General features: G+C 46.4%; 2 protein-coding genes across 4 annotated transcripts in view; one reads left to right on the top strand and one right to left on the bottom strand.

Moving 5' to 3' along the window:
- The window catches only part of HDLBP (high density lipoprotein binding protein), a 97400-nt gene extending 82580 nt beyond the window's left edge, over positions 1 to 14820 (top strand). For all 3 annotated transcript variants that reach the window (XM_001513250.5, XM_029068729.1, XM_029068730.1), the window contains exons 22-28: positions 980 to 1084; positions 2544 to 2678; positions 5051 to 5194; positions 6059 to 6244; positions 9059 to 9175; positions 9773 to 9901; positions 11666 to 14820. In XM_001513250.5, the coding sequence (XP_001513300.1) occupies positions 980 to 1084; positions 2544 to 2678; positions 5051 to 5194; positions 6059 to 6244; positions 9059 to 9175; positions 9773 to 9901; positions 11666 to 11752 (903 nt within the window). In that variant the 3' untranslated portion in view covers positions 11753 to 14820. The remainder of the gene's footprint in view (positions 1 to 979; positions 1085 to 2543; positions 2679 to 5050; positions 5195 to 6058; positions 6245 to 9058; positions 9176 to 9772; positions 9902 to 11665) is intronic.
- A 3692-nt stretch (positions 14821 to 18512) lies between these two features.
- ANO7 (anoctamin 7) overlaps positions 18513 to 23521 on the bottom strand; it is a 57361-nt gene continuing 52352 nt past the window's right edge. Inside the window, exons 19-23 of the mRNA XM_039912736.1 lie at positions 23080 to 23285; positions 22208 to 22350; positions 20406 to 20496; positions 19844 to 19963; positions 18513 to 18779 (exon numbers count right to left, since the gene is read on the bottom strand). Of these exons, the coding sequence (XP_039768670.1) occupies positions 18711 to 18779; positions 19844 to 19963; positions 20406 to 20496; positions 22208 to 22350; positions 23080 to 23285 (629 nt within the window). The 3' untranslated portion in view covers positions 18513 to 18710. The remainder of the gene's footprint in view (positions 18780 to 19843; positions 19964 to 20405; positions 20497 to 22207; positions 22351 to 23079; positions 23286 to 23521) is intronic.

Below are 23521 nucleotides of genomic sequence, written 5' to 3'. Positions count from 1 at the left end.
CAGTCGGGGAGTTGGCTCACGGATGGGCATCTGAGTTCTGGTATTGACTGTACCATGCCTTATGCCTTCTTGAAAGTGTAGTACCTCAGCCTTGTGCCCAGGGCTAGTGATAAGAGTACCGCCAAGGAAAGTGGAGGCAGGCGGCTTAAGAAATGAGTATTTTTAGTCAAGATGGCAGAGTAGGCGCATATATCCTGGTGGCTCCACTTTTGTCGGGGAGAAGGGGGTGGGTATTCCATCCAACTCCTATTTCTCCCTTTAGATTTCTTCCCCACCCCCACTTCCCACACACCTACTAACATATATACTGCTTAGCTTCCTCAAGAGTTTGACTTCTCAGTAAAAGGAAAGAAGAACAGTATTCCCTTCCCTTTTGGTTCTCTCCCAACCTAGAGTCATTTGTAGGTAGAATAAAAAGGACATAGAGTCATCTTTTATTCTTCTATTTCCAGTATCCCTTCTCATTCCCAAACTTCCCACCAAAAAAATAATCTTCTGATTTCCATCACTAGCCCCGACCTTGTTTAGCCTTGTTTTAGCCTTTTTCTGCCCTTTGCATGATTAAGACTGGATAATCAAGGATGTAGATGAGGAGGCTGAAAACCCAGCATGCGAAGGCAGCTTCCAAATCTATTTTTTTTTTCCTTCCTCCTACCCCACTCTCTGATGAGGAAAGTAATGTATTTAAGTAGATCAAATAAGTATCAAACCAGTCCTGAAACAGATTGAGCAAATAACCAGAAAGTGCAGTGGTCAATCTTAAATGCGTAGAGGGTTTTTTTTTGTTTTGTTTTGTTGGGGGGAGGTTGGGTTTTTTTTTGAGGGGGGAGTCGGGACTGGATCCTTGTATTACTTTTATAAACCAAAGAACAACTATACTTTGTTATCCTTTCTGGGCAGCAGATACATCCACTTCCCGCTCCTCCTTCCCACCTCTTGTCTCTGCTCACACTACTTGTCTTCATGTCCTTCCATGCAGGCTCTGGTTCCTGTTACCATTGAGGTAGAGGTGTCTTTTGATCTTCACCGTTACATCATTGGTCAGAAAGGAAGTGGAATCCGCAAGATGATGGATGAATTTGAGGTGAAATGGATTAACTTATCTCTGTGTCTCTTCCTTCATGGGTGCCTTATATTATTATTATATTTTATATATATAATATATAAATATTGCCTTATATATAATTATTATATTGTTTCTATAATTAACAACTTAGAATTTAGTCAAGAAGCCTGCTAACTTTGGAAATGGGAGAACCTGGATTGTGTCTTGAGATGTTTATATTTGCCAAACACTTACTAGGTGTTCTAAAGTGCTCAGGTGGGACACAGTCCCTGTGTCTCATGGGGCTCGCAGTGTAAGTAGGAGGGAGAATAGGTATTGAATCCTTGAATTCCTCATCCTTTGCAGATGAGGAAACTGAGGCACAGAGAAGTGAAGTGACTTATCCAAACTGACCCAACCGGAAACTGGTGGAGCTGGGATTGGAATTCTGACTCCCAGGCCCATCTTCTTTCATTCATTCAATAGTATTTATTGAGTGCTTACTATGTGCAGCGTGGCTCAGTGGAAAGAGCATGGGCTTTGGAGTCAGGGCTCATGAGTTCGAATCCCAGCTCTGCCACTTGTCGGCTGTGTGACTGTGGGCAAGTCACTTAACTTCTCTGTGCCTCAGTTCCCTCATCTGTAAAATGGGGATTAAGACCGTGAGCCCCACGTGGGACAACCTGATTTCCCTATGTCTACCCCAGCGCTTAGAACAGTGCTCGGCACATAATAAGCGCTTAACAAATACCAACATTATTATTATGTGCAGAGCACTGTACTAAGCGCTTGGAATGTACAAATCGGTAACAGATAGAGACAGTCCCTGCCCTTTGACAGGTTTACCAATAGGTCATATTGCTCCTCAGTTATTTATGTAATGTCCCTGAGCAGAGGAAGCACGTCTTCCCAAACGAATGCATATTCCATGTGTGGTGTTGTCATTTTGCAATAATCTCAAGTCATTAGTGGCCATACCTATGGCCCCACTGAAGAGTGTTCTGGATAAAAAGCAGTGTGGCTTAGTGGAAAGAGCTCGGGCTTCGGAGTCAGAGGTTTTGGGTTTTAATCCCGGCTCTGCCACTTATCAGCTGTGTGACTTTGGTCAAGTCACTTAACTTCTCTGTGCCTCAGTTACCTCATCTGTAAAATGGGGATGAAGACTGTGAGCCCCATGTGGGACAACCTGATCACCTTGTATCTGCTCCAGCGCTTAGAACAGTGCTTGGCACATCGTAAGCACTTAACCAATACCATCATCATCATATTCTGAAGGAGGGTAGATCGTGGTGGTTTCTTCCGACTTTCTCCTTTCTAACTCTTGCTCTGGAGTCCATCACCTGAGTATGAATGGGGAGACACAAATGCAGTTTGACAGGCAAAGGAAAGTGAAGAATGTGTTTTCACGGGTGGCGGGGTTCTTCTCGATAGTTACAGCGGTGAGCAGGAGAGAGGACACGTTGATGGTCTGAGGTCTAATTGGATGTTTCTGATTTAGGTGAATATCCAAGTCCCAGCTCCTGAGCTGCAGTCTGATATTATTACTATCACTGGACTCGCTGCAAACTTGGACCGAGCCAAGGCTGGATTACTGGAACGAGTGAAGGAGTTACAGGCTGAGCAAGAAGATCGAGTAAGTACCAGCCAAACTTCCCTAATCTTTTCCAAGGAAGCCAAACCCAATTTGGTATTTCATAGGTTCCTTCAGACACATGAAACATTTGGAGGCGGTGTTGCATGGGTTTGAGTTGAAGCAGAGATTATTCATTGATAAATAACCAATCAGTCATCTCTGTTGAAGGCTTACTGAAAGCAGAGCACTGTACTAAGCGCTTGGGAGAGCGCAAAAAAACCCCACAAAACAAAAAAAAAACCTACGCATTTAAGATTGACCACTGCATTTTCTGGTTATTTGCCCATTCTGTTCCAGGTCTGGTTTGATACCTTTAAGCGCTTTGGCACTTCCTTTTAAGACACGCTAACCCAAAGAACTCTTACTACTGAAATTTTCAAAGAAAGAAGGAAATTGGAAGAGGGACATAAATTATGAGAATTGTAGGAATTTCAGGACCGTCAGTTCAGGCACAATGATGATTTTTCACTACACGTTTTGAAGAGATTGCTCTTAAGGAATTAGGGAACATTCTTCCAGCAGGGTGAGTCTATTTGGGCTCAGCTTCCTGGGCTGCTGGGGAGAAACAGTTAGTGCATTTGCATATGGTATCAAAATAACGTGTTTTCCTTAACAGGAGGGTTTAGAAGAAAGCAATCCTTTTGTTTCGGGACAACTGGGTGTATATCGTGGCTGACTTCCATCATTATGTGAAATATTGCATTATGTCCTTGTGGGACAATTGGAGAGAGGCTGGCCTCAAACTATTAAGGCTATTCTAAAATTTGAGTTCTGACCCAATGCTTCTATCCTATTAAAATTAATTTTATAACCCTTCATCCAGTCCTAGACCAGGAACATTTCGTTACCTTGTAATTCTCTTCGTACAATGCATTGCTCGAAGTAGGCATGCAGTATTAATAATAACTGTGGTATTTAAGCGCTTACTCTGTGTCAAGCCTGTTCTGAGTACTGGAAAAAGTAGAAGATCATCAGGTCAGGCTCAGTCCCTGTCCCACACCGGGCTCACAGTCGAAATAGTAAGGAGAAAGGGTACTGATTCCCTGTTTTACAGTTGAGGTGAATGGGAGGCACAGAGAAGCGAAGGCTCTTAACCAGGGTCACACAGCAGACATTTTGCAGAGCCGGGACTAGAATCCAAGTCCTCTGACTCACAGACCTGTGCTCTTTTCAGTAGGCCAAAATACAATTGAATGTCAGTGAAGTCATGATTATCAAATACTCAAATTAGGCCAGCAGAAAAGCGTGTCCCTTTGGAGCTTAAAAAATAGTCCTTTCAAAACTCTAGATATAAAGAACTTCGAAATTCTAGATAGTTTAGGCTTCTGTAGAATATCATAAACCATAGAACCATAAATCATAAACCATGGGGAAGCAGCGTGGCTCAGTAGAAAGAGCCTGGGCTTCAGAGTCAAAGGTCATGGGTTCGAATCCAGGATCTGCCACTTGTCAGCTGTGTGACTGTGGGCAAGTCACTTAACTTCTCTGTGCCGCAGTTACCTCATCTGTAAAATGGGGATTAACTGTGAGCCTCACGTGGGACAACCTGATTCCCCTGTATCTACCCCAGCACTTAGAACAGTGCTCTGCACATAATAAACGCTTAACAAATAACATTATTATTAGAAGTGTCTTGAGTGTTCAACATTCCTTTGTTTTTAAATGATTCCCATGTTCTTGGTCCCTTCGTTAGATTTGTATATAGTGCCTTTCCTCGGAAGAGTATAAAGAACTTTCGCTCAATTGTCTTTACAACAATATAGATATTCTGATCTCTTTTATGCAGAGGGACACTGAGACAGGGAAAGAATGACTTGCCCAAGGAGGACTCCACTATAATTTTACGCTCTTTAGTTACTGATTTTATTGTTATATTAAAAAACGTTTTTGCAGGTGTTCTGTTGTGATTCCTCTGTTAGTTTATTGGCTGTGGGCCCACTGCATTCCCAGAGTAGTTTGATGGATTGAGGGTGGCAAAAGGTGGGGATGGTGGGAGGAGTGGACCTTCAAGCTTTAGAACTGCAGCTGGGGGAAAGCTATCGTTCACTAAAATGAAACAGACAGCATTTTGAGATTTCAACATCTACAAGAGCCCCGTCAAAGATAAGCTTTCATTTTAGAAAGGTGGAGGTAAGGCACTGTGTCGATCTGGCTGTGGAAGGTAAACTCACCTTCTTTTACATACATGTCTGTCATTTATATTAATATCTCCCCCCTCTAGAGCATAAACTCGTTGTGGGCAGGGAATGTCTGTTACGTTGTTAAATTGTACTCTCCCAAGTGTTCAGTACAGTGCTCTGCCTACAGTAAGCCTTCAAATGTGTTAGAGTGACTGACTTTTATACTCTGGTTTGTGTGTAACTGTCTTGTAGGTTTTGAGAAGCTTTAAGCTGAATGTCACCGTGGACCCCAAGTATCATCCTAAAATCATTGGGAGGAAGGGAGCAGTCATCACCCAGATTCGCATGGAACATGAAGTGAACATACAGTTTCCAGACAAGGATGATGAAAACCAGGTGAGAGCCCTTGGGTTTAAGGGAGGCCTACCACCCCGGGGGGATTAGACTCGTGTCCTGGACGACCTCAGGGTAAAGGATGCTACTAAGAATATCACAGTGAACTACTGTGTTCACCGTGGCTGGGATCAAATCATTTCCCCCTCCTTTTTTGCTCACCGTTCCACTGCCAGGGCAGCGTTAGATTTTGGTCTCCTTGGGTCCCTTCTCTGGCTCCCGTCCTGCCTAGGTAGCAGTCAAGCTCATCAGGCCCCGGGGGTTTAGAAGTCCTGCGGAGACGAGACAAGCAAGGGGCCCATTTCTAAGGCTAAAAATCAGGCCTAAAGTTAGTTGGCTGTCGTCACTTGACCATCCATCTTCTGGATCAGTGACTTTTGTAGCTCAGGGATGTGGGAGCAAGTATGGGCTGGACCTGAGCGAGAGCACGTAATGTCGGCTGAAACTTCAGCCCCAAAGTGAGAGATGAGTGAAGTTTTTTTTGGGCTTATCCCAGGTAGGGGCCCCAATCCAACTTAATGAAGAGAATGGGAGTTTGACAGTGACGGTGGTCTTAACCACTATTTAGTACAGCAAATGTTAGAGCTGGCCTTTTTTTTTTCTGTTTTTTAGGGTATTTAAGGGCTTACTATGTCAGACACCATACTGAGCTAATCAGTTCGGACACAGTCTTAATCCCTTTTTTACAGATGAGGGATCTGAGACTCACAGAAATTGACTCGCCCTAGGTCACACAGCAGACAAGTGTGGCGGATCTGGGATTAGAACCCAGGCCCTTCTGACTCCCAGGCCTGTGCTCTATCCCTAGGCCACGCTGCTTCTCACGGATTCTGATGCAGTCTGACAGACAGCATTTTGTCTTTCTAGTCGCAGGACCAAATCACCATCACGGGCTATGAGAAGAACACAGAAGCTGCCCGTGATGCCATCATGAAGATCGTGGGTGAACTAGAGCAGATGGTCTCGGAGGACGTCCCCCTGGACCACCGTGTTCACGCCCGGATCATTGGAGCTCGTGGCAAAGCCATCCGCAAAATTATGGATGAATTCAAGGTGGGTCCACCGCGAGCGTGGGTGAAGTAAATAGAAAGCTCCAGGCTCTTGTGCGGATGCCGCAGTCCTCTGAATTGAGCCTCAGGTGAATCAGTCAGACAGTCGGTCGTATTCATTGATCTCACTTACTGTGTGCAGAGCACTGTACTAATTACGTAGAAGAGTATATCGCAACAGAATTAGCGGACACGTTCCCTGCCGATAACCAGCTTCCATAACTAGAGGAAGAACTGAGATAGGTTCATCCTCTGAGTATGATGTTAGGTGCTCCTGCCTGGCTGAAATTTGTGCCACTTCCATCAATCAGTAGTACTTGAGGGCTTACTGTGTGCAGAGCACTGTACTAAGCAGCTGGAAAAGTACAACCCAACAGAGCTGAAAGAACTGATCCCTGCCTATCAGGAAACTTCTTGTATTTATGGCAGGTTAACTCACGGTATAACTTCTCAACCCCGACATGAGGAAATATTTTTTTTTAATATAACGGCATTATAAGCAATGATATCAAAGAGAAGAAGCATCCTAAGGTAGCACAGCAAAGAAAGGCCCATGCCAGGGAGTAGAGAGTTTTTTTGAAATGGAGGAGGCGGGGAAGAAGAGGAATTGAGTGCTTAATGTATGCAGCGTATGGTAGAGCGCAATAGAAGTAAGTACATTGTGACTCCAAGGGTCCTCTTTATGTTCCCCTTCTCCCCTCTTTTCTTCCTCTTTCCCTCCCACCCCAGCCCCCAGCCCCACTCCCTCTACGGCAAGACAATTGCTAGATGACCCATGGAGTAGCCCAAACCCTTTTTAATATTATCAAGGTTATGTAAAAGGATGGAAAAATTATACAAATAAATAAATATGGTAGCTATCCCTGAAAGGGGTAGTTATGCTCCCTTGACATTCTCTTCTCCCTTCAGTCATTCATTCATTCAGTCATCTATTGAGCGCTTCCCGTGTGCAGAGCACAGTACTTAAGCGCTTGGAAAGTTCAGTAAAGATAGACAATCCCTGCCCACGTCAGGCTTACAGTCTAGAAGGGGTGAGGCAGACATCAAAACAAGTAAACAGGCAGCAATCGCATCAATATAAATAAATAGAATTAGATTTATAAGTAAACGGGTTAATATAAATAAATAGAATTATAGATATGTACATAGATACACATGTGCTGTGGGGAGGCGGGGAGTAGAGCAAAGGGAGAGAGTTGAGCCGAAGGGGAAGGAGAGCTGAGGAAAAGGGGGGCTTAGTCTGGGAAGGCCTCTTGGAGGAGGTGAGCCTTCAGTAGGGCTTCGAAGGGAGAAAATGTGATTTTGGCAGATTTGAGGGTGGAGAGCATTCCAGGCCAGAGGTAGGACGTGGGCCAGGGGTCGACGGCGGGACAGGTGAGAACTAGGAGGTTAAAACCAGAGGAGCGGAGTATGCGAGCTGGGATGTGGTAGGAGAGAAGGGAAGTGAGGTAAGAGAGAGCAAGGTGATGGAGAGCTTTGAAGCCAATAGTGAGGAATTTTGTATGAAACGGAGGTTGATAGGCAACCACTGGAGATTTTTGAGGAGGGTGGGGTGACATGTCCTGAAAATTTCTGTAGAAAGATAATCCGGGCAGCAGAATGAAGTATAGACTGAAGCAGGGAGAGACAGGAGAATGGGAGATCAGAAAGGAGGCTGATGCAGTAATCCAGTCGGGATATGATGAGAGATTGTACCAACAAGGTAGTGGTTTGGATGGAGAGGAAAGGGCGGATCGTGGCGATGTTGTGAAGGTGATACTGGCAGGTTTTGGTGACGGATTGGATGTGTGGGGTGAATGAGAGAGCGGAGTCAAGGATGACACTGAGGTTGTGGGCCTGTGAGACGGGAAGGACAATAGTGCGGCCCATAGTGATGGGAAAGTCAGGGAGAGGACAGTCCATCGATATGACTTATATTGCACTCTCCCAAGCATTTAGTCCAGATTCTGCATTCAGACACCTTCCCTGCCCACAACGAGCTTCCAGTCTAGAGGGCTGCCCTTCCGTCCTCTCTTTTGAAGTGATTTAGTGCTGACTTCAAAGGGAGGAGATCTGCAGACCCGCAGTTGACCTACCCTGGGAGCAGCAAAGCTGCAGGTAAGAGTAGAGTAGGTTAAAGCTGCAGATATGGTCCGCTGCATCGACCGACTAATTTTATTTGTATTGATGTCTTGCCTCCCCAGACCGTGAGTTCATCGTGGGCAGGGAATGTCACTGTGTACTGTTGTCGTACTTTCCCGAGCGCTTAGCATAGTGTCCTGCACACAGTAGGCACTCCAATACAATTGAATGGATGAGTGAAAAAACAAGTGCCTGTTGCTGTAGGTTCCCCTAAGGCCATCCCATCCTGGCCAAATAATGATATTAACAGTGATGGTATTTGATAAGCGCTTACTAAGTGCCAGGCACCGTATTAAACACTGGAGTGGATGCAAGCAAATGGAGTTGGACACAGTCCGTGTCCCAGGTGGGGCTCACAGTCTCAATCCTCCTTTCACAAATGAGGTAACTGAGGCCCAGAGAAGTGAAGTGACGTGCCCATGGTCACACAGCAGACTAGGGGCAGAAGTGGGATCAGAACCCATGACCTTTTGACCCCCAGGCCCGTGATCTTTTCACTTTGCCATGCCGCTTCTCTGTGCCCCAAGGGAGGATGGCAGCTGTACCCTGGCATGGGTGCCCACCTGCCCGTGGGCCAGGTACCCAAGCAGGTGTGATGGCCGGGAATCCATGGTCCAAGGGTAAAGCATTTAACGAGGATTAGACCGAATTGGATCGGCTTGAAACTTCAGGCACAACTAAATGTGTGTTGTTCCAGGTGGACATCCGTTTCCCTCAGAGTGGAGCCCCTGATCCCAACTGCGTCACGGTGACTGGGCTCCCCGAAAACGTGGAGGAAGCGATCGATCACATCCTCAACCTGGAGGAGGAATACGTGAGTTCCCTGGTGGGCCCGGGGGTCGGGGGAGGAAAATGGTCAGGCGGTCCAGTGGAGGAGAAGTGCACTAGTGACAAGAGTAGCTTCAATATATCCTGCGGAAAATTGTTGAAATGAGTGCTAGAACTGCTCAAGTCGTGTTCCGGGAAAACAGCAGAGAAGCCTCTTTGGTTTAACTTAGTAAGGTCTTCCAGTTCTCTGAGGGAAGACAACATGCGGTTCCAGCGTGCCTTCCTTAATAAAGATCGGATCATGGCATCAAGTTTGGAAAGGACTTGCCTTTTTTTTTTATTCTTCTGTTAATTTTCTCTGAATTAAAGTACAGGCTGGCAAAGAGCAACGAATAGTAATAAATCGGAAAGCCGGGTTCACCGTCAGATGGGGAAGGTACATGGACGTGTGTGTTGCTCGTATCTGTAAATGTTCTGGGGGGTGGGAATCCGAAACTTCCAAAATGCAACGCAGCTAGACTGACTTTTTCAAGTTTTGTACCCTGCTCCCCGGTTCGAAAGCAATTACCCCGACCTGGGAGACGGATTAGTCCTGAATATAGCTTTTATCCGTGACATTTTACTTTTGAATTCGGGTCTGCAGCTGGCCGACGTGGTGGACAATGAGGCTATACAAGTGTATATGAAACCCTCCACTCATGAAGAATCCAAGGCCCCATCCAAGGGCTTTGTGGTGAGAGATGCTCCCTGGACAGCAAGCAACAATGAGAAGGTAAGACCCGGGTTTCTCTTCCACAGACGACAGCTTTCTCTATTTACTGAACCACTCTGGGGAGACAGCCTGTGCTGTAAGGAAAGGTAATAATAATAATTTTAGTGGCATTTGAGTGCCTACTATGTACCAGGCATTATACTGAGCACCGAGGTGGATACACGGATACAGCCTTAATCCCTAATTTACGGATGAGGTAACCGAGGCACAGAGAAGTGAAGTGACTTGCCCAAGTGGTGGAGCCGGGATGAGGATCCAGGTCCTCCTGACTCCCAGGCCCCCACTCTATCGCTAGGTTATGCTGCTTCTCGAGGTGACTCTAGTAGTGGTCCTGGACCCTGACCCCTAGCTCCTGACGGCGATCAGCCGAAACGTTCTGAAGTGGTTGCAGCACTTTGGAAGCGGATTGTATTTTCATTCTGTTTAAAATTCTCACCTACGTACAGTCTTTTAACACTCTGTGTGAGCCTGGATAACTTTCGACCCTTTGGGTCCTTGCTGGATGGTGAGTTTCTCTTGGATAAACAGCTCCTGAGTTGACTGAGTGAAAACCGGGTTATGATGTTGTGGTCACATTTAATTGTTGACACTTGTCGATCGATCGGTAGTATTCGGCGAGCGCTTACTACGTGCCGAGCACTGTGCTGAGCGCTGGGGGAAGTTGAGATCATGCCTTTTCCGTGCAGTTGGGTGCCAAGCCTGAGGATTGGAAAAGGCATGCGGAACTGTTGCCTTGGCCTTCTCGGCTTTTTCTAGCCTCACCCTCTCGAAGAGTTCAGTCCACTCGGTGCTCATTCTTGAACTCAGACTCCAAGTAGGGGCACACAAGCCTCATTTGTGTGTTGGTTGTCGGGGGGGAGACAGGAGGAAGAAGTGCATTGAGACGATACAGTAGACGTCTGTTGTAAGCGGCGAAATGCATTCTGATACTCAGTAAACTTAATTTATTCCACTGAGCAGTGTGTGACAGGTTCAGATCCGCCCTCTTTCTTCCCTCCGCCCAAGTAATGGAGCCACTTATTGAATTTACTCGGGGCTCTTGAGGTTGGGATCCCTGCAGGGAACCAGTATGGTTGCTACAGTGGTCCGTGTTGACAGCGAAAGAAACAAGCCGTGAGTTAACCGAAAGACAGAAGCTGTCAACTGTCCCCCGGGAGTCAGACCAACTTGTTGTAAGGCAACAAGAGTCCTCGATGCTTGATTGCAGGTCTGGGAGGACAGCCGAAAGTGGCTGAGGATCCGGTTTTTCATTCAGGCTGACTGGAAACTCCGTATTCATCCCCCACAGTCGGCGACAAGCCGCGGAAGCAGATGACCTAATGGCCTAGTGGACAGAGCACGGCTTGGGAGTCAGAAGGACCTGGGTTGTAGCACCACTTGTCTGCTGTGTGACATTGGGCGAGTCACTTACGTTCACTGTGCCTCTGTTGCTCTTTCTATAAAATGAGGATTAAGACTGTGAGCCCCGCATGGAACATGGACTGTGTCCAAGCTGATTAGCTAGTATCTACCCCGGTGCATAGCATAGTTCTAGGAACGTAGTAAGTGCTTAACAAATTCTATTTAAAAAAAAAAATAATCCCCTTCTATCTTCCGGATTGTTCTATTCTGCCGTCTGCGCTAACTTGCCCCCCAAACCTTACATTGTAAACTCAGATTTTCTGTGTTTTGATTTGGGAGTGGTCTCTCGGTTGGCTATCTCTTGTCCAAGCAGCTTCACTTGGCTTTTGTTTCTGAACTGCTTTTTTTCCCCCCTCTCCACAGGCTCCAGATATGAGCAGCTCTGAAGACTTCCCTAGCTTTGGGGCTCAAGTGGCTCCTAAGACTCTCCCTTGGGGACCCAAACGATAGTAATCTGAAGGCAGAATCAGCTCTTCCAGCCTGCTGACCTGAAACTACCCCACCACAAAGTACTTCGCCTTGAAATCTGACCTAGCAGCTGGATCCCATGTAAATTTTTGCCCCCGTGAGGTCTCGTAGTGAAGCCGGAGTGCTGGATCCTGTGTGCTTCCCTCAGTTCTCATTGATTTACTTAGCGTCCAGTTTGCACTCAGGATGGGTTCCTTGGCCCTCCGCTTTGGGACAGGCTTTCCACATTCTTTTGAACACTAAAACCACCATTAATTAAATGATTTCTTAATAAAGTAACTCAGACTTTCTAAGCTTCATCGCCCACTCAGCATGCCATTAAGCACTCTGACCTTCGTTATGAGATCTCCACAACTGTGGCTAGGAGTCTTACTTCCTGTGTCATGACCTCAGGAAATAAATTTCCTTGACTTTGTAAAAGCCAAAATGTTTGCCCTCTTCCTTTTTTTTTTCCCCTTTGTTTTCTTTTGGTTTATTTTTGTTGTTGTTCCCCTCTTAGGTTTGGGGTTTTTGTTGTTGCTTATCCCAGACCTTCCCTTTTCGTAGAGTGCAATCAGCTTTCTTCCAACTGCCAAAAAAAAAATCCATTTAAAATGAGTTTTTAGAGTAGGGAGAGCGAAGCAAGCCTTGGAAAGGAAAACAAGAAAGTTTTTGCAGAAGAAAAAGGACGTGGCCAAAAGGGGCAAATGAAGATTGTTGGACGCAGAAAGGCACGTGGGATGTCGGAACAGTTAAAATGGCTTTGATTCACAGGTGATACTACCTGTTTGAGGTTTGGAGAGCACCAGGATTCTTGCTTGTTTGCTTGCTCTTTTTCACTCACTCCTCACACACACACACACACATATAAACCCACCCACCCACACCCACCCCCCTTTTTTCTCTCTTCAGCTTCCTCATGAGGAGAGGAAAAAACCAAGAGTCCATGTTCTTATTTCCCTTCGCTCTTCTCTTCCAAAGACAATATGTCTGGTGAACAGAGCCCGAAGAAGCCAGCACTATCAGGTATAGCTGTATTGGAGTTTAGCTGAAGTTGCCATGGCACTATGCCTAGAAACCATGATAGATGGTAGGTGGGTGTGTGAGAGCAGCAGCCGTGGTGATTGTGGGAATGGGAAGGGAGCTAGATAGGGTCAGTACTTTCCTTCTCCCTCTCGTGACACTGGCTAGTTCGGACTGCCTTCAGGTGACAGCGTTTTTATTATTTTTGGGGTTTTGTTCCTTCCACTATTTACAATTGCCACCTTTCTACCTCAAAAGCCAGTGTGATAGTGGTCCGATGCTTTAGAATAGTGCCGCCAGCACCTGGTGTCTCTGATTTTAGACACTTTTCTAGGTTAATTTACAATTTTGGAAGGTTTTGGCCCGGACACCCAAGTTGGAACGTAGTGGGAGGGTACCATCATTCCCTCATCGCACGGTGACTTCAGCAGTTGTGGCTTCTCTGAGAGGTGGGTGGACGACTCTCACTGGATCGTGGGGACATTGACACACGCACGCTTATGTTCCGCACCTGGCCAGCTGTAGGTTCCTACTGGGAATTGGCCAATTCACTTAGCATTTACGTGTGTGCTTAGAGTTCTCATTCGGGGGGAAGGGAGGCGGGCATCCATTACTAGTAAAACTTCTGTTTGATTCATTGACCGAAGAGGTCGGCTTCACGTGTTGGAAGAGACCAGAGTGGTGGTTTTTACTCTCCGTTTAGAGTGGCGTAGCTTTTTCCCACCACATCCAGAAGAGGCGAAATCAAAATCGGGAGCAACGTGAATGGGTGCTGAGATCCCTTTCCGAGGGGGCTGTTCAGTTGAGTACTTTTATGTGTCAGGGGGACGGTTGAGTGCCCTGTACCCTAAGGTCATATGCACGGTTAACCGCTAACTGTGTGTGATTTAGGAGGCTGCTCTTAAAGGAGGAGAGAACTCCGTGCAGGAAGTGGAAATTCTAGCCTGTCTGAGGGTGGAGAGGTATCGGGCTTCTGTTTAGGTAGTTGGGTCTGTCTTCCTGTTCCCTGCCTCTAGTCCGGCAAGGAGATGACTGAGCCATAATTACTCCTCTCGTTCCAGTTAATTGAGCTTGTGGAGAATCTGACTAGTGAGACTTGAAAAGTTCCTCTTTCCTTGGAATATTTACTGGGATCAGGTCATCGCCTTGATTTCTTCCCTGTTCCAGCATCTCACCCCTTAAGACTCCGCTGAAACATAATTAGTTTAATCTTTCCCCTCAGTGTCTAGAATTACCGAGGATTCTGTAACTCTGAACTAAATGTCAATTGGCCCGGCAAGTGTCCTCCTTGCTTAAGACCATCTTAAACACGATCATTTCTGGGCATGATGAATTTGGGGCTGTGGTGGGATATTGGAAAGGTGGGGAGAAAGGGGAAATAACTTTGGCCGAGTGGCCTCGGATAAAGGCGGAGGGAAGGGAGTCGAGTCCTACGGTATTTTTTGGTTTTGATCTGGGAAATGGGCATCCTCCACCATCTAGCTATCCAGATGGAGCAGGGTTTTTTGGTTTTGTTTTTTTTAATGCCCCTTCCCATCGGCAATTTCTTGGCTGACTTCTGTACACAGACTTTGTCTCCTTGTCCATGGGTCCATCCTCCACAACTTCCATCCCTGCAATAATAAAAAAAAAATTCGATCCACCAGACTACAGCCCATTACCAATCACTAAATCACTGCTAAAAGTCTTAGAGACAAGATACAATTCAGAGCAACACCCTCGTGAGTTTACCTTTCCTAAAGTGTTGGGGTTTTTTTTGGCTTTTGTTTTTGTTTTTTAGTTAAATGAAGGTCATGAAATGATTGTACCTAGTACTTTTGTCTCCCCAGGCCCCTGGTGGTGTGCACTAAGCACTCTGGGGGAGTTGGGGCTTGTCTGTCCCATTTCCTCCTTGTTTTTAACGTCTTCCATATCGTATGTTTCCATGGCAACGATCCCTTGGCCTTAACTTTGGAATTTGGAGATTATATGCAAACACGTGTAAAAAGGCTCATGAATATGGATGACACTGGAATTTTATAAATTCTAAAATAAAACCTGAAACAGTTTAGCGTGTGGAGACTTTTTTTTTTCTGCAGCATGTGTGTTTAGGGTTGGGAGACACATTTTGGGGTGACATACCAATGGAAGGAACTGAAACATCTGTGGTATTGTGCAATTCTTGTTTTCATCTGGGCATGGTTAGATTTGATCAGTAGCAGGGGGCTAGAACTTCTATCAATCATTGGTATTTATTGAGCATTTACTGTGTGTAGAAGACTGTACTGAGCGCTTGGGAGAGAACAATGCAATAGAGCTGGTAGAGGTGATCTCTGCCCACGTGAGTTCACAGTCTAAAGGTGTTGGACGTTAACTCTTAATCAGTCACTGAATCTTCAGCTGACTGTAGTTTACTTAATCGTTTAAGAGAACTGTGAAGTGCCTTCAAGAAAAGGGGAAGACCACAATCAGGGCCTAGCAGAAGGGGGTTCTAAAGTGTTCATATCTAGTAAAGGGTCACTCAGGTTCTGTTGGGGGGGGTGGTAATTGGCTCTCTATAGAATGAAAAAAAAAATCTTCAATCAGAGGGAAAAATGGCAAAAGCCACATGCTTCTAAGCAGCTTCCTTCGCCAGCTGATGACAGAGTAGTAACTACCAATTTTGTTGTAGTCAGCTGAGAGGACAGAAGGGCATTAGATTTAGGAGACTCTCGATTGGCCACACGAGGGGCTTTTTCCACACGCTCAGCTTTTCGCTTTCCCCAGTGCTCATTTGCCTTCTCCCCCATTCCCCAAAACCTTCTTTCCCTCTTTCTCGCCCTCCGCGCGGCTCCTGGGCTTTTCTGGGACAGAACCGAACTTTAGAGTTGAGTATTAGGTTTAGTTTTTGGCAGGCCCAAGGCCAAGAGGATGGAAAAGCGGGGGGTGGCGAGGGGCAGAAGGCAGTGAGGTGTAGGCTGGGGCTGCCGGGGAAACAAGCTAAAGGTCTGTAAAAGCCTAAAGAGGAAGCAGCATGGCCTAGTGATTAAAGCACAGGCCCGGGAGTTCAGAGGACCCGTGTTCTAATCCTGGCTCTTCCGATTGTCTGCCCTGTGACCCTGGGTAAGTCACTTCTCTGGAGCTCACTTACCTCCTGTGAATTTGGAAAAGTACCAATGTGGGACAAGTACTATATCCAACTTGATTGCTTTTTTTTTTTTTATGTAACGTTATGTCCTACAAGCCAAATTCAGCCCAAGTTTCCACCCCGGACCAGCAGCCCCCTCCAACTTCCATTATTCCCTTCCACGCTTTCTCAACTCCTTAAAATGAGCTGTTGAGGCTGTTAGGTGGGGAGCGTAGTGAACGTTCCCAAGTGGTGGCAGCCGTAAAACTTGCCTCCTTTGCTGTGGCCTTGTTGGCTTAATGCAGAATGGGGGCAGTTACTTGGGTGGGCTGAAAGAGGAAGGGTATTCCCAGCTGAACCAGGGACTGCACTTGCAAGGACTGAGAGCGCCCCTGTTCTGGAGGACGCATTCCCAGCCTCTTGGCGGGAACGGGTCAGGAGAAATGACCTAGAGGTGGAAGGAAACGGAGGAGCTTCTCTGAAACATTCAGGAACAACTCTCCTTGGCCGTCACAGTCAACTGCTGACCGCTCTGTTTCCGCGAGCGCTCTGGGCTCGGACAGGCTGCCGAGGCTGAGGAAGAAGCTACGGGAACAGGCAAGACGACTAGACTGTAAGTTTGTTATGGGCAGGGGGTGTGTCTGTTTATTGTTAGGGCAGTGCTCTGCACACAGTAAACGCTCGATAAATGCGATTGAGTAGGGGACGAGGCATAATTAAGCACACTATCCTTTCCCGTTCACCTTCTGCAATCTTGCATGTTGTAAATCGTTCAGCCTGCTTCACATCTGAGGAGACCGAGCGAGATTAACAGCTTGCCCCGTGGTCATCTCTTTCCCATTTTTACCCAAGCCGGGCAGCCAGGAGAAAGGTCTGTTCCCTCCTCTCCATACACCCTTCCTTCCTTCTCCCTTGCTCTTTTCTTTCCCCACCCTCCCCTATTCCCACCACCTCTGGCTGCCTGTTTGGGTTCTAGAGGTGGCCTTGAGGTCCCCTAGAACAGTAGTGGCAGAAGGAACACAAGTAGGAGGTGAGGGAAAGAAAGCGTGAAATAATTTGCCAGTCAGGTAGTTTGGTGGTATTGTTATTACTAGCATTTATTAAGCGCTTACCTTAATAAATAAATCACTGTTCTAGGTTCTGGGTTAAACGCAAAATCATTGTTCTGATTCAATAAATGCAAAAAAGAACAAATATAGAGTCCCTGTCCGACAAAGGGTTTACATTCTGGAAGGGGAGGACAGACACAAAGAGCAACCATGTTAGGGACATTAATTACAGGAAGTTAAAGTTTTCCAATCCAAGATATTCATTCAATCGTATTTATTGACCGCTTACTGTGTGCAGAGCACTGTAGTAAGTGCTTAGGAAAGTACAATACAGCGATAAAGAGATAATTCCTGCCCACAGTGAGCTCTCAGTGTAGAGGGTCAGCGTTAGATTTCATAACCCAAACAGTACTCGGTAGGGGCCCGTCAGGTACCTCATTTCTTCCGGCAGAAGCATCTTTCCAAAAAAAAAAAAAAAACAAAACCATCCCCCACCTCTCCAGAATTCTAAAGGTTGGGAAGGCAGATTTGGCTCCAGTTGTGTTTGGCAGAAGGGAGGTAACTCCAGGCACGAACCCAAGGCCCCAGTGACGTGGAGACCTCAGATGTGACTCCCAGCTTGAGCTGCCCTCCATCGATGGTATGTACTGAGCGCATACTGTGCAGAGCACTGGATTAAGTGCTTGGGAGAGTACAACATAGAGCAGGTAGGCATGACTCCTGCCAGGTGCAGGGGAAGGAGGAGGTAGGCTCAGCCAGCGGTCGGCTGCCCGTGGGTTTTCGATCCCAGTTCCCTGAGCCCGTTCAGAGTTGGGACCGGCAGTTTAATGCTCTGCCACTCGCGGTAATCCGTGCTCATGTTAGCATGTCACTGAAACTCCCCGAGCAGAGTCAGGTCAACAAAAGTCGATTCTGCAAAACCCTCTGAGTCTCCCACAGACATGGTCACGGATCTATGGAGTCGGGAATGAAGTGAGCGTGTTCTCAAATGCGGGGTTGCTTCCAGGGATTTGGGCAGCCACAATTTCCTAATTGAATCTGTATTATTTCCCTTTGGGAAGTGGCCGAACGTAGCCGTGTTGTCGCCTCTTAATCGGTTCCAGTGGGGGAAGAGGCATTTGAGAATCTCTAAGAATGTGAGGCGGTACTTGGTTAATCCCAAGGATTAGCTCCCAGCCCCATTTAGCAGATTGGGGGGAGGCGGTCACAAGAGTCCAGTGCCCCCTTCAGCTCTTTTGGCAGAGTGGGGTTAATTAAAACGAGAGTTTCGTGGCCCTCAGATTAAACTACTAAATGCATGGAGTTTTTGCTGTACTATTACAAGAAGGTGCTTATCCTTCCCCAAAGTTCAACCAACTGTAATCAAATGAAATGATCTCCACTCATTTATTTGAAACTGCTTTAAGTCATGTCATTAAACGCAGAAAAAGCAAGCCCCCAGACCCATTTTAAGGGGAAAACTCTGGAAGCCTTATTGTTCTGAACTAATTTCTGTGACGGAAAAACAATACACCGCGCTGAGAGTAAATGGCCAGCGGTGAAAGGCGTCAGTGCGTCTCGGTCAAATTGCAGTGGGTTTTCTTTGTTTTCTTTTACAATGAGAAAGCATCAATCATTTTTATTTCAATTTTACAGTAAATAGCAATAGCCTATTATTATGCACCTCTTCATAACTCCACCTCGATCTGTTCTCAGGCTGGGGCGGGGGGAGCGCGGAGGGCGGGGGCTGAGTGTCAAAGGTGAGTTGCTCCGGTTTGCCAAAGCTGCTCCCAAGTTATCGTGTAGGGGCCAGTTTTTCCAGCTTTTACTGATCCAGTTCACTTTCCAAATCCTGAGTCCTCTGATCTTTTGCCTCATTTGTACCAAAGAGAGCCTGTTCCAAGTGGTGGACACAAAGAGAAAGGAGAAAACTTGATTCATGAGACATGAGCAATCCATCAGTCCCATTTATTGAGCTCTTACTGTGTTCAGAGCACTGTGCTAGGCTCTTGGGAGAGTACGATATAATAGACGCATTCCCTGCCCGCAACGAGCGTAAGGTCTAGAGGAGCACAGGATTCAAAACAAGAGCCCAGTTATTGATTTTGGGAATTTCTCTTTAATGGATTTTCCAGTGTTTGGTGTTAATGTCGTTGTATACTTTTATACTTTAGTCTAAAGCCCTTCTTGGAGTATAACTGAATCAAGCATTGAGTTCATGCACTTCTAATAGGAACTAACATTGATAGCCTTGCTTGGGGACTCTCTTCTTTTTTGGATTTATTGCTTTCATTTGGTCCCTTCCAGTTGGAATAGATGATAACACGAAGGCTGAATAACCACAACTGAGGGATTTAAGTGCTTATTCTGTTAAGCACTGTACTAAGCACTGGGGTAGATACTGGATAATCATGCCTGTACATGGGACTCACAGTCTAAGGAGAAAAAGTATTTAATATAGTGCCCGGCGCTTAACAGATACCATTGATGTTATTTAATAGATGAGGAATCAGGCACAGAAAAGTTGAGTGCCTTGCCGAAGATCCCACAGCAGGCACGTAGCCCAGCCAGGATTAGAACCCACGTCCCCCGACTCCCAGGCCAGTGCTCTTTCCACCAGGTTTCCAACTGAGGTACAGATAAAAGGATGACTTTAGAAATGAGTTAGAAAATAGTTCTAGCTTGGTCCTTCTTGTTTGAAGGTGATGGTATTGATGGGGGGGGTGGAGAGGAGGAGCTGTGTGTGTGTCTGTCTGAAAAGACTGGGGTGTGACCAGTGACCCCTTCCATACTTCTACGCCCTCAAGACTGGGTTTAGCAAAATCGAGCATGCTCCGTCCCAAGAGCCAAGCAGTGATGAAACGATGCAAAGGGGGCTCCAGGAGTCAGAGGATAAGGTAAGTACTCAGATGATGATATCAATGGGCAGAGGATAGACCTGGGGGGCTTAGAGATTACCTCATTGTCAGCCAGGGCTTGCTTGGCCATATAGTATTCCCGTTTCACCTTTATCTCCACCGATTCGGGAATATCCGGCACCAAGAGATCTATCATCCAGGCAATAAAGAAAACAACGTGCTGCAAGAAAAACAAAACTCAGTCAGTCCCTGGTATTTATTGGGCACTTACACTGCGCGGAGTACTGTACTAGGTGTTTAAGAGTACAACAGTGGACACGATCCCTGCCTTTATGGGATACGGGCTTCCCTTTAGAGGGTGATCTTTGTGGCGGGCGAGATGGAGAAAACAGCCATGGTACCCGAGAGACCTTAGCCGACAACCTAGCGCAAGAAACTTACAGTGTGAACCAATTTCCTCCTGCAGAGCAGCAGCGACACCCAACTTAGGCAAACCTAGGGCAAAGCGCCGGGGAGATGACACTCAAAGGTGCTGAAGAAACTGTTGCACTTTGCCCAGTGCTTATTCCAGTGCTCTGCACTAAGTATGTTTTCAATAAATACCACTGATTGATCCAAGAACTGTTGGGGATGAGGGATGCAAAAGATGTCTCGGCCTCTACCTCGAACACAATGACGAACGCCAGGCGGATGGCTAAGAGGTTCCAGTATGTCAGAGAGTAGTGCCCGTTCTCTTCTCTAAAAGCCTGATACCTGCAGAGGCAAAGATATAGAAAAGCATGTGTTAGGGACTATGATGGCAACACAGGGGGAAAGAAGAATCGTGGAATTGAACCACGCTTGACTTTATTTCATTCTGAGTGTGGATTTAGCTGGAATGCTGTGCATACGGTTCAAGTCAATAATGGTTCATATTGGAAAATGTCATCTGCATTTTTGCGGGGTGGGGGTTGTATTGCCGGCTTCCCATTTATGTACAGTAAATGCTTCAAAGCCATTTAGGATCCGTTCAGAGACAAACGTAGTTAAATAGTGTGGAGTTCTGGTTCATTTTATCTCCTTGACGAGAACCCCATAGTTGCTTATGACACACCAATTTCATTGATTCCTTGAAAGCTACCACCTCCCCCCGACACACACAAACCTACACAATTTTTAAAAAATCCTACAATCTCTCCTCCTGTCCCAATTTCTATGTATCCCCACACGGTTTTTTACCTTGGCAACTGGCAAGGGGAAATGAATCATTTGGACGTATTTCTCTGACAATACTCTCTCAACGCCATATGCAGTTTCCAAGTTGGGACTAGCTTAACATGGCAGATTTCAAACCCTCATTACAACCGGTCCAAGGCAAAACATTTCGGAGCTGCTTCGAATCAAACGAGCCCTAAATGAGAGATATTGGCTGGGCCATTGTTTTGCGAGATTGTATCCCAACTAAACTGTAAGTTCCTTAAGGTCAGGGAGCGTATCTACTGGCGTTATTATAGTGCAGGCTCCCATACGTTTAGTACGGTGCTCTGCCCACAGTGATAGGAGGAATAGCATTTATTAAGTGCTCTCTGTATGCAGAGCACTCTACTAAGTGCTGGTATAAATTTATATTAATCTCTGTCTCCTTTAAGCTGTAAACTCAGTGGGCAGCGAACATGTCTATCAACTCTATGGTAGTATACTCCCAAGCATTCAATATAGTGCTCTGCATAAAGTAAGCACTCAATAAATATCATTGATGATGACGGCAGAGAATACATAGGTGGGAATTGGACACGATCCTCGTACCTCGAGGAGCACACAGTAAGTGCACAAAATGCCATAGATTGACCGATTTACTTGTGAAGTTATTTATTTGGTTTGGAAATTGCTTCGGTTTTATCTGTGTTTAGAAGGGTGTCCAGACTGTAGGACGGATAGTGTCTGCCCAGAAACTGATTTCTTTAGAAATGTCTAGTAATTTTCCTACTAGGGTTTAAACACTCTTTGGAGGACTTGAATTCATTTCAAGGAATCAGAAGGCTGTGTTTGTTCTTGTTCTTCAGTGTCTCCCTGCTTTTCTCCCACTCCCCTTCTCCTACCATATTCTAACTGCCTCTTCGGGGTCAGGGAGAAAGTGCTGGGAAAGAGAACACGAAAGGGCAACAGTATTGAAAAATAATAATAATAATAATGGCAAGCACTTACTGTGTGTTAAACGCTGGGGGAGATACAAGATAATCAGGTCAGACCCAATCCCCGTCCCAGATGGGGCTCACAGTCTAGGGGGCAGAAGAACAGATACCGAATCCCCATTTTACAGCTGAGGAAACTGAGGCACAGAGACGTTGAGTGACCCGGCCAAGGTCATTTAGCGGGCAGGTGCCTAAGCCAGGATTAGAACCCCAGGCCTCTGCTCCTTTCACTAGGCCACACTGCTTCGCTCAAAGCAGAGGCACTAGCCACAAAGTCTCCAGGGAGAACTCACCGGCATGTAAGATTGTGTTCTGAAACAAAGCTCTTGGGTGCGTGAGCCAGGGTAAAGTTAACATAACCCTGGAGGTCACTCGAGTGAGTATATTGGTAGTAGGTCCTGGGCAGGAAATCAGAAGTGAAGGCAATCAGGAAAGCCTGAAATGAGTTAAGCGACACTTTAGCACTGGCTCACAAGGACACAGTGGCCTTCGTCCTCTCAAAATTCCCTGCCATTTCAAGAGAACGCAAGATGAGGAGATTGACGGGGTGGGTTTGGGTTTCTCCCCGTACGTTCTCTAAGCTAAAGCAGTCACCGCAGCTCCCATCTGAAAGACGCCGCAGAATGATTCTTCCAAGCCTCGCTTTACTTTCCTAGGCGGCTGCATGGGGTAGGCCTCTCGTTTTTGTTTCTTGGTTTTATTTTTAATCCCCTGGATTATCTAAAGCCACTTTGTGTCTCAGACCCCCGAGTGAATCAAAGTCACGAGCAACACCAAAGAAACCAGGGGAATATGACCTCGTCTGTTCAGTGGAGCAACATAAATCTCTCGTTACTTGTTCCCTTACCAACCCCGGAACCTTCTGAGTCTGGAGTCAGTGGGCTAAAACGGAGAGGTGAGGTAGAATTGAGATGGGTGTGTGGAAAGTAAGAGGGAGGAAAACTCTACATCCTAACAATCCCCGAACAATTTTCCAAAGGTTGATCCTAGCAACCCTCCCTCCCTGCAAGTTCTGCTGGGATTTAGGATGAAGGAGGGTTAGATAAGCTTGGAGATCCTGCAGGGCCGTATAAAGTTCTGTATTTCTTCCCTCTCCTCACACTTTTACCAGTCCCAGCTCCATTCCCCCAACTTCCTCTCCCGCTTCCCCGACCAAGATACTCACATTACTAATAACGGCCAAATGAGTGATGCCTTCAAGGATAAAAAGCCAGATGCCAATGTCCTGAGCCCTCTCTGCCATGGGGCGCCGATACTCGCGGGCAAACTTCTGGGCATCTAGGCGGATCTCCACCCAATTGTTGAGTAAAGCGAAGAGAGGGGCAAGGGGGCAGGCTGCCACAAAAATGGTGATGAATCCAAACTGCAGAACTGTGGTCGGGGGAGAAGCGGAGAAAGGGACAGTCGGGTCTCTGCCAACCGGACCAAGAAATCCACATCGTCTTTCCTCTCCACCCCCGTGAGTCGTAGTAAAATGAATTGAATCGTCATGCTTTTAGACTCGCCTGATGTGAATGACCATCGCTGGGTGAGTAGCTGTTTCCAAGGCTGGGTTACGAAATGAAAAGACGGTTGGAGAGGAAGGGCTATTCCGCCCGATGACTGGT

Source organism: Ornithorhynchus anatinus, chromosome 7 (assembly GCF_004115215.2).
Source record: "Ornithorhynchus anatinus isolate Pmale09 chromosome 7, mOrnAna1.pri.v4, whole genome shotgun sequence".
NCBI lineage: Eukaryota > Metazoa > Chordata > Mammalia > Monotremata > Ornithorhynchidae > Ornithorhynchus > Ornithorhynchus anatinus.
Note: the sequence above shows the minus strand (reverse complement) of the source record. Positions and strands in the feature narration are given on the sequence as shown.